The 14,031-nt window shown below is 45.1% G+C and overlaps 1 protein-coding gene across 1 annotated transcript in view; it reads left to right on the forward strand.

Annotated features, from left to right (window-relative positions):
• Positions 1-14,031, forward strand: part of CCDC149 (coiled-coil domain containing 149) — a 96,986-nt gene that overhangs the window by 15,730 nt on the left and 67,225 nt on the right. The window contains exon 3 of the mRNA XM_075930634.1: positions 1,856-1,894. Coding sequence (XP_075786749.1) covers positions 1,856-1,894 — 39 coding nt within the window. The remainder of the gene's footprint in view (positions 1-1,855; positions 1,895-14,031) is intronic.

Here is a 14,031-nt window from a genome sequence, read left to right on the forward strand (position 1 = left end):
AAATATTTGCCCTAAAATCCCCCAAAAGAAATAGTATTTTGCAATTCACCTTCTATAAGTACTGGAGTGCTATCTTTTTATCATGAAAGTTGAGTTTACAAATGTAGAATTTTGTATACAAAATAACTGCACTCAGAAATAAAATGATCTAAAACTTTTTAGAACATACAAGTCCACTCAGTTTTACTTGTTCATCAAATCATGAAGACATGCTAGTTTTATTACAGTTTGCAGGAGATAATGCTGCCCTCTTCTTGTTGATTGTCACCACAAATTGAGAACAGGTATTTGCATAGCATTTTAGGGTTTTGTAACTGATGTCACAAGATATTTGTGTAAGGTGGACTAAAGAGACCTGTGTCTCTTTATGCTTCATTCTCCATTCTAGAGGACATGCATCCATATTGATGATGGGTTCTGCTTGATAATGACCCAAAGCAGAGTAGACGGATGCATGTTCATTTTCATCATCATGAGTCTGATATTACTAGCAGATTGAGTGGTGGTGATTGTTGGTTGTGGGGGTTTGTTTGTTTTTTGGTGGTTCGTGTTTTGCAATGTGCAAGCATGCTCCACACCTTGGGTATGTCTAGACTGCATCCCTCTGTCGGCAGAGGGATGCAGATTAGGCAGGTCGACATTGCAAATGAGGCAGGGATTTAAATATTCCATGCCTAATTTGCATAAAAATGGCTGCCACATTTTGCTGACTCAGCATTTTGTCGGCAAAAAGCGGCCGTCTAGCGGGGGATCTGTCGAGAAAACAAAGCCTTTTTCGACAGATCCCTTATGTCTATGATGGCTGCTTTGTGCCGACAAAGTGCTGAGTCAGCAAAATGTGGCAGCCATTTTTATGCAAATTAGGCATGGGATATTTAAATCCCTGCCTCATTTGCAATGTCAACCTGCCTAATCTGCATCCCTCTGCCGACAGAGGGATGCAGTCTAGACATACCCTTTGTGTCTGTTTTTGGATGGTACTTCAGTTTCTTAAAACTTGGGTCGAGTGCTGTGAAATCTGCAGTGAAAGTGTTCTTAAAACAAACATATGCTGAGTCCAAGAGTGCTATAATGTGAAATATGGCAGAATGCAGGTAAAGAGAACAGGAGACACACAATTCTCCCCTAAGGACTTCATTCACAAATCCATTGCATTATTTTTTTAACAAGCACTATAAGCACGGAAGCATATCCTCTGGAATAGTGGCTAAAGCAGGAAGGTGCATATGGATGGTTACACATGACACACATACCTTGCAGTGCCAGCTACAAAAGGGTCATGTGAATGCCTATTCTTCTTTTCAGATGACACTGTAAATAACTTGGCAGCATTGTCTTCTGGAAATGTAAACAAACTTGTTTGTCATAGTAATTGGTTGAACAAGAAGTGGTATTGAGTGCATTTGTAGGCTCTAAAGTTTTATGTTCTATTTTTGAGTATAGTTATGCAATAAAAAAATTCTACACTTAAGTTACGCTTTCTTGATAAAGAAATCACACTGAAGTACTTGTATGAGGCAAATTGAAAAACACACTTTTGTTGAATCATTTTTACAGTGCAAATATTTTTAGTGAAAATATGAAGTGATTACTTCACACTTTGTATTCTCGATGGTAATATACATCAATATATTTGAAAATGTAAAAAACTTTCCAAAATAGTTAATACACTTTAACTGGTGTTTTATTAACAGGGCAATTAATATTTTTAATGGTGATTAATGTAGTTGATTTAATCACAAGTTAATTGCAATTAATCAATAGACTTAATTCAGATACATTGTGGTTTCAGATACATATATGGTCACAGATTTCAGAAATAAGCTTCTAATAAACTGCATCCTTTTATTTGTAGGATGGGGATCCTTCTCTTCCTCCGGAAAAAAGGAAACAGGTAGGCTTTTCCTGTTTTAGTTGGCATAATGCATAAACTATTTTGTGAGAATCCAAACTCTTAAAATTATATTGATATCAATAGAAAATCTGATATTTAAGTGGATGTTTCAATTCACCTTGGAAGACCATGAAGTCTTCAATGACTCATGCTTTCTTTTAAACATGGTAATTCAGGAAGTACCTGAGAATCACTATTAATCAGAGTAAAGGTTATGACTGTCATGTTTCCTACATGGAAATCAACAAGTGTAATGTGATTTGAGATTGCCCTTTTCATTTGCTTATGTTTAAGTCCTAAAGCAGTGATCAGTAGCATCACCATCTTCTCAAAGGGGCTTAGACATCTGTTTAGTGGATACCAGTTACTTATATTGTGTTTAAGTGCTCTTTCTAATTGCATTTTAATGGTTTTGGGAAGGGAGATATTCAGTGGGGAATTGTATTAATTACTTAAATTTATTTTAGGCCAAAGATTCAGCTATTGTGTGCAATAAGAGTACTTGTTGGTCCACAGAGCATTGGTTCTTGCACAAGAATAGATCTTGGTTTCAAATGAGAAATACAAGAAATGAAAGGGTGCGATGAACAGAAATAACCATTTGTAACTTCTCAAAGGGCAAAACATCTATTGTAAGGATGTTAAATATCGGTTAATTTATTAGTTGAGTAGTTAATGGAATTTCCATTGACTAGTCAATAGGCACTTCCGCATTCCTCCTTTGAAATGTACAAGAGCCACAGCTGGGGGCTCCTGTACACTTCAAAGTAGGAACGCAGAACTCTGAGTGCAGCCCGTGGCTAGCAGGATTTCCCTCTGACTCCAGGCTGCACGCAGGTGCCAGCTTTGAGATGTACAAGAGTCCCCAGCGGGGGCTCTTAGGCATTTCAAAGTGGAAGCACCCTCATTGATCCCAGGGTCAGTAGGGAACTCAGAGTACCCCACTGACCCTGGGCTCCATGTTGCATTGCTGATTTGAAATGGCACGCGGAGCCCAGGATCAGCTGGGGACTCCCCGGTTGATCCCTAGTTCTGCAGAAATGCTGTGTGGAGCCCGGGATCAGCTGGAGTCCCCAGCTAAGCCTGGGCTCCATGCTGTGCTGCCACTTTGCAAAACCTGGGCTCAGCTGTGCGATGCTGCTGCTTTGAATTAGCCCCTCTTACCACCCCAACACCCACTCCCATTTGCTGCCTCCATCTGATTTGAGTGAGTCCAAAGGAAAGGTGTCCATTAAATAGTAATCAGTCCTCCCAGTGGCTAACATTCACATTACTATTAAGGGAAAAAAATGTTAATGTAGCATTTAGAAATCTAAATTTATATCCCTTTTAAACTGCAGAAAGGTGAAATCCATATCCCCAAATAATAAAAAATCAACTCATGTCTCAAAAAATCATTACTTTTAAAAATAAGTAATTATGGGTTCATTTTTTTTTTTTTTTATTTTGAGCCTCTGGGCTTCATTCCCATGAAATTTTCTAGGTTTTTGTTTTTGTTTTCCCCTCCTTGCAACCTTGTAGAACTTAAAACTTTCTTCTACAAATTTAAATATTTTTAAATGGTAACTGAGCTGTTCATAGAACCACATGACTCAAGGAGCTACCATTATAGGAAAAAACACCAAATATAATGAGCCTTGTGATGAACTCATGAGTTTGACAAAACTACCCAATACTTCTCTTCAAATGGTTTATGGAAAAGTAAGAATGCTGCAGATAATAAATGCAGAAAGGTTAGAACATGGTGCTTCGAAGGAAGTTAGGGATGTTACATGGTGCTTAGAAGGAAATGTGTGTGTGTGTGAAGAGCTATGTAACCACATCACATTTTAGCAGTTACATGACTATTTGATAGCCCCTGGAGACAGAGCTGGGAGCTTCCAGCCCCACTCTTGGGGAGATGCTGCTATCCCACAGTTCTGCCTCAGTACAGAGGTAGCAGTGCGGGGTGGCAGGCAGGAGCCGGTTTAAAAACTGTCCCACCTGCCACCCTGTGCTGTTTCCTGTAATGCAGGCCTGCTGCAGACAGGCTTCATCACGGCAGCCTCCACTTTTCCCCTTCTCTCCCTCACAGCTCTGCTGCTTCAGATAGAAGCAGCAGCCTGGGGGAGGTGCAGGTGGCACTGCAGAGCTGGTGCTGGGGTGAGTTGGCTTTTAAGCTGGCTCCCTCCAGCACTAGCTCCTGTCATCCTCCCCTCCCGCCATATGAAGCAGCTGCGGGCGGGGCAGGGTACATGGAGCTGGCATGCCTGGAGAGTGAACTTCAAAGCTGGCTTCCTGTGCATATCGGCTCCCGCTTCTCCCCTCCTTCCCCCCACACTGCTGCTTCTCCATCAGAAGTTGAAGCATGGGGTGAGGGAGCAGGTGTATCTAGTGCTTGTGGGGAGCCTGCTCCGGCCTTCCCTTACCCTCTTCCCTGCAACTGCCTTTGATACAGAGGCAGTGTGAGAGGGGAATGTGTGTAGTCGACAGAATTTACTGATAAGCCCAGGCTTTTGTGTTAATCATGTAGTAGTCTACAGGTTGGCATCCCTAAAAGTAGTATGTTTTGAGAGCTAAAAATTTAAGTGAATCATACATCCTGTCTATGTGCACTGGAATGAATTAAAACCGTACGCCAACCTTTATTCTGGCTTCACTGGCTCCATTGGGTTAGTGACACCTGTGGAGCTGCCATTCCACATATGCATGTCAGTGATGTCATGCTTCATGAGTCCGTCCTTTGTGTTTACCTCTTTCTTTTTAGAGTAGAGGGCAGGCACAGAGGGGAGCTGGCTCCTCTTCCTCAGATCCAGTTGGCCAGAGGACTGGGTCAGAATCCCAATCCTGCTTTTCCATTCCCAGTTGCTTCCCATTGCAGGAGGAATTGCCACCCCACAAATGGAGGTTAGCTCTGCATCATTGTGAACAGCGGATTGGTTGGCAGTAGGCTACTTGAGTGGCAGAGGCACATGGTTGGCTTTTGGCAACGAGCACCTACAGCTTCAGGGTGTAGGTCTAAATACTTAGCCTGTTTTATGGGCCAGTATTCCAGCCCTAAGGCACTCCTATGGCCCGGCAGGAGGCATAGGCGAAACCCAGCAGAAGGAGCCCTGAACAGCACTGAGACCACTGGTTTGAACACTACTATTCAGCAACATCCGAGAGTCACATGGATCTCAAACCACATCCAAATATCAGTGATGAGTGCAGGGGATAGGAGATGCCCAGTTTGGGGACTAAGGGACTCTGACTAGAGGCAGCCTGAACTCTTCATTAAGCAGTGCTGGCTCTAGTTAGATATTAGTGCTCTCTGTGCCTGAATATAAACTTGAGAACTTTGTATATGGGACTGTTGTGGGGATTGTATAACTTTCTTAATAAGGGCTTCTTGCAAGGTTTTGCCACTGCCCAGATAAAATCCTCTGTTACCTCTTCATACAGCCATAGTCTGTGTGTCTGTGTGTGTGTGTTGGGGGGGGGTGTGGGGGGGAGCGCATTTAATACCTCCCTCCCTAATGTTGTGGAATCAAGGTTTGAGCCTAATGACTGATAAGTGTGGTTATTCATTCAGTGTGTGGCCTAGAAGTTGGGATCTGCTGAATGTACTGGTGTACACCACTATGTTCTTGGTGTATCAGAGCTCTTATTCAGTTATTTTGTTCCCGATAGTTAACACACAGTTCTTGCTGTATTGATAATATTTTTGTGTTGAGACTTTCTAATAAAAATACAATGGCTCAGGACTTCATAATTGCTCCTTTGGAGCACTGAAATGATGCTTAACGGAATTTAATATCTGTGAATTATTAAAAAAATAGAATTGACTCTCACAAGGGGCTATATTGAGCCATTGACTTCTAGTGAAACTCCTTGTTTACCTGAATGTGGCTACTGTTAAAAATCGATGGTTCAATATGACTTGTGTGTACTATAATCAGAGTTGAATGATATAATGTACAAAAAGTAGCTACTTTGCTCAGGGCAATTCTGGTATTTGACAGGAAGCGAGGTGATGGTCCCCAGACTCAGATTTTTTTCCCCAAAAAAAGTTTTGCACCAATCAGTGTTCCCCTCTAACTCAGTGTTCATGTGTGCAGTGACTTTCATTATAAGCACCTATGTGGAGATATCACATAACAAAAGTCATTCTGCACATTGAGAGTGTGTGGCAAGAGTTGGGATGAGGGCTCTAAATGGAAGTCTGGGCTAGTGCAGGTAATTGAGGTGCTGGAGGGCTGCAGCTGTGGATTCTGGAATGGGGCTGAGGATGAGGAGTTTGGGTGCAAGAGGAGGCTTCAGGCTTGGGGATGGGGCAGAGGGGTTCAGAAGACAGGAGGGGGCTCTGTGTTTAGGCAGGGGGTTGAGGTGCAGGACGGGTTGAAGGATCTGGAGTGGACTTGGGTATGAGGGGTTTGGGATACGAGAGGGGGTCTCCAGGTTAGGGATAGGGGCTTTGGGCTAGGAGAGTGTGCTTTGGGATCTGGTCCAGGATAAGGAGGTTAGTATAGAGGAGGTGGCTCTGGGTTCGGGGAGGGCTCAGGCTGTGGCAGGGGGGTTATGGCTCAGGCTTACCTTAGCAGCTCCTGGTCAACGGGTGCTCAGGCAGGCTGTCTTGTTCCTGCACACTGTGCGGTGCTCCATAGCAGACAGCAAATCCAGCTCCTGGGGTGCAGAAGGATGAGGCTCTGCCATGCATGGTGTTCTTACCTGCAATCACTGCCTCACACCTCCCATTGCCCAGTGGGAGTGCGGAGTTAGTACACAGGGCGGGGACAGCACCCAGAGCCCTGGGGCCTCCCTGTCTAGGACCTGGTCTGGACACAACAGCTTTGTTCTGGGACCTGTGGGGAGGGGGCCCTCTTCCCCTGGCTCTTGCAGCTCGGTGCTGGGGCTGGGAGGAGGGGAACCTCCCCACAGGCTTTGGGAGAAGCATTTTTTTCTACTGCATCTTGGAGCCCCTTTGTAGAACTTAATAGTCACAATTACAAGACTTGCCAGGTCTTGGAGTGCTTATAAATCCATATAATTCTGCTGGAGGCCTTTTTTAGAAAGCTAGTGACTTTCACTAGGCAGCAGTGGAAGAAAGATTCTTTCCCAGGTAATTAATTCTTACCCAGGTAATTAAATGAATAGTTATAGATCTCCCCTCCCTCCAGGGCATCTTGGCACTCCAGGTGGTTTGGTGCATTGTGTTTGCTGCCAGTCGCCTGTCAAGATGCACCCTAGAGTAGTTTAAAGGTAAATTGAGTCATACCCTTGTTTTCTAAGAATACCTTTTTAAAATCCAGTTTTGTGCAAATAAAAGTAATTCCTGTTAAAAGGATGAAAAAAGAGGAAGACATAAACACATTGTATTACTATTGTGAACATATTTATGTAGGCTTCTTTTCCTCTAGTATTAAGACAATGGACAAGAAAAGTCACCTGGACTTTTCACAGCGCTCCAGTGCCCAGAAGCTTGGCTGCCCTCTCAGTAGCAGTTTGTGGCCTTAAAACCAATTTCAGTTGAGTTTTTCCATCTATAAAGATGAAGGCCCTGATCGTGTAAGGAGCTCTGTGTCTGATAGATGCACATGTACTGACCCCCACCAGTATCCAGCAAAAAGAAACACTGAGCAACTTGCTCAGTTTGTTTTGTAACAGAAAGTGAGTCAAAAGTGTTAGGGATACAGAATGCCACTGAAGTAAGTCTGGCAGAGGAGTAAAACTGTTACTGTCTTTGGTTTCCCCTTCTCCCCAGGTACTGTGCCTGTTTAGCCCCCATCCACAAACTTCCCACGGTGTCTTGCTACTTCTGCCCCATTTTAAACCCATTTAAGAATGCATCTCTAACTATGGGGTTAAATCACAAACATAGAACAGAGCTCCTCTTATTTTATTGACAAGCATTGATCTGCATTTGCTATGTTACATCACGCTTGTGTCAAATTAAGACATAAAAATGTTTCTGTAACCAGGTGTTACCATACGATAGAGTGGCTTTGTAAGGGAAATGGGATCTTCTTGATATCGTAGTTGTCCTCTGTTGCTTAAATTTTCAGTATGATTTTTGGGGTAGATAGGTGAGGGAGGGAACCTTCCAAAGTTGAAGTTGCAGAGTTGTCAGTTTTCTGAACTTGTATAGGCACTGAAGTATAAAATATCAAATAAAGCACGCGAATAATTCTGGGGTAACCTCTTCCTTGAAATAAAATATGTGGAGGGAGAAATTACTATGATGACAAGCCACGGTCCTGCAAACTTTTACTTACCTATCTAACATGGTATGAATAGTCACATGTAAGTCAATTGAGGCTGTCCCTGGGACTACTCCACAAAAAATAAAGCTACATGCAAAAGCGTTTACATCATTGGGTCATAGGTTTGTATCTATAGCTTTTTGTGATAATTGAAATTAGATTGGTACTGTGGCAAAACTGGTCATGCCTGTGGCTCTTGTGCTACTGGTGGATAGTATTAACCTCAGAGGCTCCCTGTGGTCCTTCACATAGCCGCTGTGGCCCTTCACACAGCCGCTTTGTCTTTAAGCTGTGGACCCTGCCAGAGTTGTACTGAGCTATACAGATCACAGGCTAGTTCATGATTTTCAGGTGAAAACCCCTCTAGTCCTGGTCCCCTTCTTGAGGTAGTCTCTGTGTTGGCGTGGGGGAGGTTTAGGGGCTGCCCAGGGACCCTAAGGTAGAGCAACAGACAGGGTTGTTCTTACTTCTAATATGGCAGCTTTTTCCCTAGGCCACTTACCCAAACAATCCTTCCAAGCGCTTTCTCTCCTGTACCTGCTAGCTAGTCCTCCACCCACATGCACCCACCCACTCCTCCTCTTCTTGTCCAGCACTTCCTCCTGTCACTCTGTCTGCCCCCCTCTTCTTACCTGGGGGGAAGCTTTTAAAGCAGCAGGACTGGCTGTTGGTGTTCAGTTAGTCGCAGGTGTTCAATTAGCTTGCTCCCTCCAGCAAGTAATTAACTCGCCCCAGGTTTCTGCCTGCCTTCATTTCTTGGCAGCATCTTCTAGGAGTTTACTCAGGGGAAAGAGTGCCATTTATCCAGCACCCTGTATACCTGCTTTCCATTAGAGTGCAGCAGGCTGTTGGTTTGGGTCTGTCACAGTATGTAGATAATGAAGGCAGTGCCAGGGTGCAATATTAGGTAGATCATTTTTGTATGCCATGGCGGTGAGGCAATCTTCCTGATGAAGAGATCTGTGTAAGCTTGAAAGATTACCTTTCCTTACCTCACTTTGTCTAGAAGATACGTTGTTCGGGAGCTAAAAGTATCATGTCATACATGCTGTGGTCTTGTTTTGTTACTAACTTATTGAACTAAAGTTTGTCCAAAATGAATAAAACAAAGTACATCAGTTTGAGTATAGAATTAAAATGTTACCTTTTTAGTGTAACTGCTATGTTTTTTACTTTAGGCTTTGTCTTCATTACAAAGTCTTGTTGTTAAAACCTGCTTTTTGGCGAAAAAAAAGAGAGCATGTATGTTGCAATTGACTTTGGTCGGAGAGAAATGCTCAGTGTCATGACGAAACTTCCATTCCTAGGAGATGTTTCTTTTCTTTTTCCTCCTTTTATTATCCACAAAGAGCTTCCACCAGTATCCCACAATGCCTGCCCTGATTGCTCTGTTTAGCCCTGATCTCTGCTGTCCTGCAGGCATGTGCCTCTCTTCTTTCAAAGCTGGGGTGGGTGAGTCCCTGACAGCTGAATGAGCTGCTCCATTTGGAGGAACAAACAGAGCAAATCATTGGACCTCTCTTTTTCTTCCCTGCACTAGAAACACAGCCATAGGCAGGCTGCTGCTGCACGGGCGGGGTTGTACTTTTATATTCCTTAGCATAGAGAGATGACAGAGGTACTCTTGATGCTGTTCCCTGCAGCTGAAGAAGCTGTGGAAGAACTGAGAGGGAATCTGAAGATGCACAGGGATCAGTTCTGCCTTCCCACAACACTGCACTGAGATACACATCCTCTCAATGCGTTGCTGACTCTGACCATGATGGTACCCCTAGTGTGGATAAGATCTGTTGACAGAGGGAGCAAGTGTGAACACATTCTGCTAATTGTTGCTATATCAACTTTTTGGTGTTGACATACGTTTTGTTGGCAAACCTTGGTAGTGTAGATATACCCTTAGTTTCTATGTGTAGTTGTACATGGAGTACAACATACCAGTGACTGTAGCATCCTGTTTTTTATGTGCTTTGTACATAGGCACAATGTTAAACTCAGTAAGAACTGGAGCCAATAAAATCCAAAATTTAAGTGGTTCCCTCTGATCTCTGCATCTGTTTACCTGGAAAAGTTACTTCCACAAAGATACTACTTAGGTAGGCTTGTCAGTGTTAAGTCTTAGCTCTCTTGTGTAGGGGTGTAAGCAACAAGTCAATCATCCAGTAAGCAAAAGCTTATCTGATAGCTGACACACTAGTCGACTAGTTGCTTCCCGCCCCCACCCCCTCGCTCCAAGGCTGTGGAGGGGAGGGGAAGGAAAGGGTGCTGGGGGAAGCTGCCTTAAAAGCTGGTTCCCTCCAGCTCCGTGGGAGAAGGGAGGGGCGCAGTGGTGGTGTTCCACCTTGGAAATGTACGAGAGTCGCTGCTGGGGCTCTTGTGCATTTCAAAGCAGAAGCGTGGCATGGAGCCTGGGGCCAGCGAGTCACCTACTGGTCCAAGGCTCCAGGTGGCATTTTAGTCTTGGAAATGCTCAAGAGGCCCTCCTGGGACTCTTGTACACTTCAAAGGCAGAACACATGAGCCAGGTGAGCTCTTTCTACATTTCAAAGTGGAAGTATCCTTATTGCCTAATCTAATAGTTGTTGGAAATTCCATTGACTATTCGATTAACTGATTAATTTTAACATCTCTACTCTTGTGAGATTGGTGGAACTCTCACAGCTATTAAACAGTATACTTCAGTTGGACCTCCTTGATCGAGCACCCTTGGGACCTGATCTGTCCTAAACAAGGGAGTATGCCAGACCAGGGAGGTCAGTGCCCTTTCTACCTCTGCTCCTGGTCATCAGGCTCCACTCCCAGCTCTGGCTGGACTCCTGGCTGCCGGCCCCTCTGCTGCCCGACTCCTAAGCCCCACTCTATCAGTGATTCTCTGCCAGACTCTCTTGCCAGACCATGGATGTTGATGGACCACAGAGGTTCAGGTGCACTTAATATCTTGAGAGTGACAGAATGAATTCTGTGCCTTGCCTTTTGAGCTGGTATGTGCTCTGTTTCCACAAAATGCTTGGTAGGGATTGTGTTGATTTGTACAGGCTGTGGGCATACGTGTGTTCCCCTTTTCTGATTGGCTGATCAAGGATGCTGCTCTGGACAGTGTAGAATATCAATCCATATCACCCGTGTGGTGTTTTAAATCACAAGGATTCATGAAGAACTACCCAAAATCTCAACTGGTAGATTTTGCTTAATTGAAAGCCTTACTGCTTTAGAAAAGGAAAGAGTCCTCTTGTATGCCCATCTAAAGGCTTTTTGTGTGGCAAAATGAAGGAGAGTAAAAATGTTTGTTCCCGTAGCTTCATATTGACCTCCATCTATGCATGGTCTTTAACTCTGTAACATTAGTCCAAAGCCAGTCCCATAGCACTGAAACTCTGGCCTCAGGTTCCCAGTAAGAGCCAGGGAATCTTTGTCCATACTGAGTGCTCTTGCTTTGACAACTTGGCCCCTGATTTATAGGAACCCATGTTCAGCTGCAGGATCAGGGAGGTCTATGTTTCTCTTAGCAGAAAAAGGGTGGGTATGTTACAAATAGATCCACATGGGCACTTATACTCTCCCTCCCCACACAAACTGCTTGGCAGTCCCTTTACCTGTGTAGAATCCAGTTTAAAGGCTAATTCCAGTCCAAGTACTCTTGGTGGCTGTTTCTGACTATTAGAATTACAGGCAGTCCCCGGGTTACATACAAGATAGGGACTGTAGGTTTGTTCTTAAGTTGAATCTGTATGTAAGTCGGAACTGGCATCCAGATTCAGACACTGCTGAAACTGACCAGCAGCTGACTACAGGAAGCCCGAGGCAGAGTTGCTCTGCCCCGGGCTTCCTGGAATCAGCCGCTGGTCAGTTTCAGCAGGCTGAATCCAGATGCCAGTTACATACAGATTCAACTTAAGAACCCCAGGCGTCCCCAAGTCAGCTGCTGCTGAAACTGATCAGCGGCTGATTCCAGGAAACCCGGGGCATAGCAACTCTGCCTCGAGCTTCCTGTAGTCAGCGCTGGTCAGTTTCAGCAGCGGCTGACTTGGGACGCCTGGGGCAGAGCACCCAGGGCTCCAGTAGCGCCGCTCCTCGGCGCTACTGGACCAACCCAGCAGCACCCAAGCTGCTCTGCCCCAGGCGTCCTGATTCAGCCACTGCTGAAACTGACCAGCAGCGGCTGAATCAGAACACCTGGGGCAGAGCAGCTGGGGTGCTGCCGGCTTGGTCCAGTAGCGCCCAGAGCGGCGCTACGGGACCAACCAGCAGCGCCCCAGCTGCTGTACCACAGGCGTCCGGAGCAAAGCCGCGGAACACGGGGGCAGCGGGACAGCCCAGACGCGCCACGGCTGTCCTGCTGCCCACGTGCTCCGCGGCTTTGCTCCCCATCTCCCTGGTCTGCTGGTCTCCAGCAGACCAGGGAGACGGGGAGCAAAGCCGCGGAACACACCAGCAGCGGGACAGCCGCAGCGCGTCTGGGCCGTCCGTTGCCCGCTTGCTCCGTGGCTTTGCTCCCCGTCTCCCTGGTCTGCTGGAGACGTGGAGCAAAGCCGCGGATCACGCGGGAGGCGGACAGCCCAGACGCACCGCAGCTGTCCCGCTGCCGGCGTCCTCAGAGGCTTTGCTTCCCATCTCCCTGCAGGGAGACGGGCAGCAAACCCCGTTTGTAACTGCGGATCCGACATAAGTCGGATCCGCGTAACTCGGGGACTGCCTGTAGTCTAAAAGGGGAGCAGTCTGATTACAGCCTCTTGTCATCAGATTTGGGCAGGAATTACTGCTGGCCTTTCCTTAAGGTGCTAAGACCCACTAGTGAGAATCCTGCAAGATAACATCTTCAGAGAAGCAGTGTTTAGAGGTAAGCAATCATCCCTTATCTACCACATGGGTATTGTGAAGATTGATGAATGTGATTTCCCCTTTGTTAAGAGGGTCTGAAGATGAAAAGCACTACTCGTGTGCCAAGTACTAGTAATAAAATGAGGCCTATCCGCTTTGTTCTGGTTTGTGGGTGAGTGACTCCCTTACTCTGAAGTGGCAGATGGAAAAACTGTGAGATTGTTTGTCCTTGTAATGCTTCAGAGAACAGTATTCTTGTACATTTCAAACCACACCTGCTCAGAAGAATGCTGCCTGCAGTGTGGAGGGATGCTAGTTTCTGCATATTTTTAGCTTTTTAGAAACCAGGCATTCTGTGTGTTGTGAGCATGTAGGTCAAAAACTAGGATTTTTAGCAATTTTGCAAATCTTGTTTTGTAGGGTGACTGTTTTTTCCTCAGAATGTAGTTCAACTTTGAATCTACCTTTTTTCTTTTTAAAGTGCAACAGTCTCGATGGTACCCATTTTTAAAATGTTGGATTCTTTTCAGTCCCTCACGCTCCCTCTTCTTTGCCTTTCTCAGTGTCTTACTTTGCTGGAGTAGAGAGAGAATGCCCATGGATAAACTTTTAATATCCTTGGAAAAACACCAGTGTTCATTAATCATAAGTCTCAAAAGGCTACAAAGATCTTGTTTTTCTGTTTTACCTTGTGCTTGAGGCAAAGTTCTCCATCTCAGGTATAAAACAATTCCATGAGAGGATTTTCTTAGGGAGCAATATGAAGGTCTCTATTTAAGCAGAAATTACTGTTTGGCTAGATGTGACACATACTTGACACACTAGCAGTATGTAATTGGGGTGTGGGGAAAAAAATACCCTTACTGAACACCCCCAGTGAGCAGTGCTTCTAGAAACTTGATTATAAAAGCTATTTCCAGTCTTAAGATCCTCTGTTATTGGCAGAAGGGTGGGAGTCAGCCCTGGGAACAAATGACGTCTTCAGAGACTATAATTACCTACCTGCATTCTTGTTCTGCAGCAGGTAACTGTTAATAGGTGCTCTGCTATAGATGACCAGAGGTGATGGGCAAAGGATTTCTTGGTTGTGTCTCTCTCTCT

This window comes from Pelodiscus sinensis, chromosome 5 (assembly GCF_049634645.1).
Source record: "Pelodiscus sinensis isolate JC-2024 chromosome 5, ASM4963464v1, whole genome shotgun sequence".
Lineage (NCBI taxonomy): Eukaryota > Metazoa > Chordata > Testudines > Trionychidae > Pelodiscus > Pelodiscus sinensis.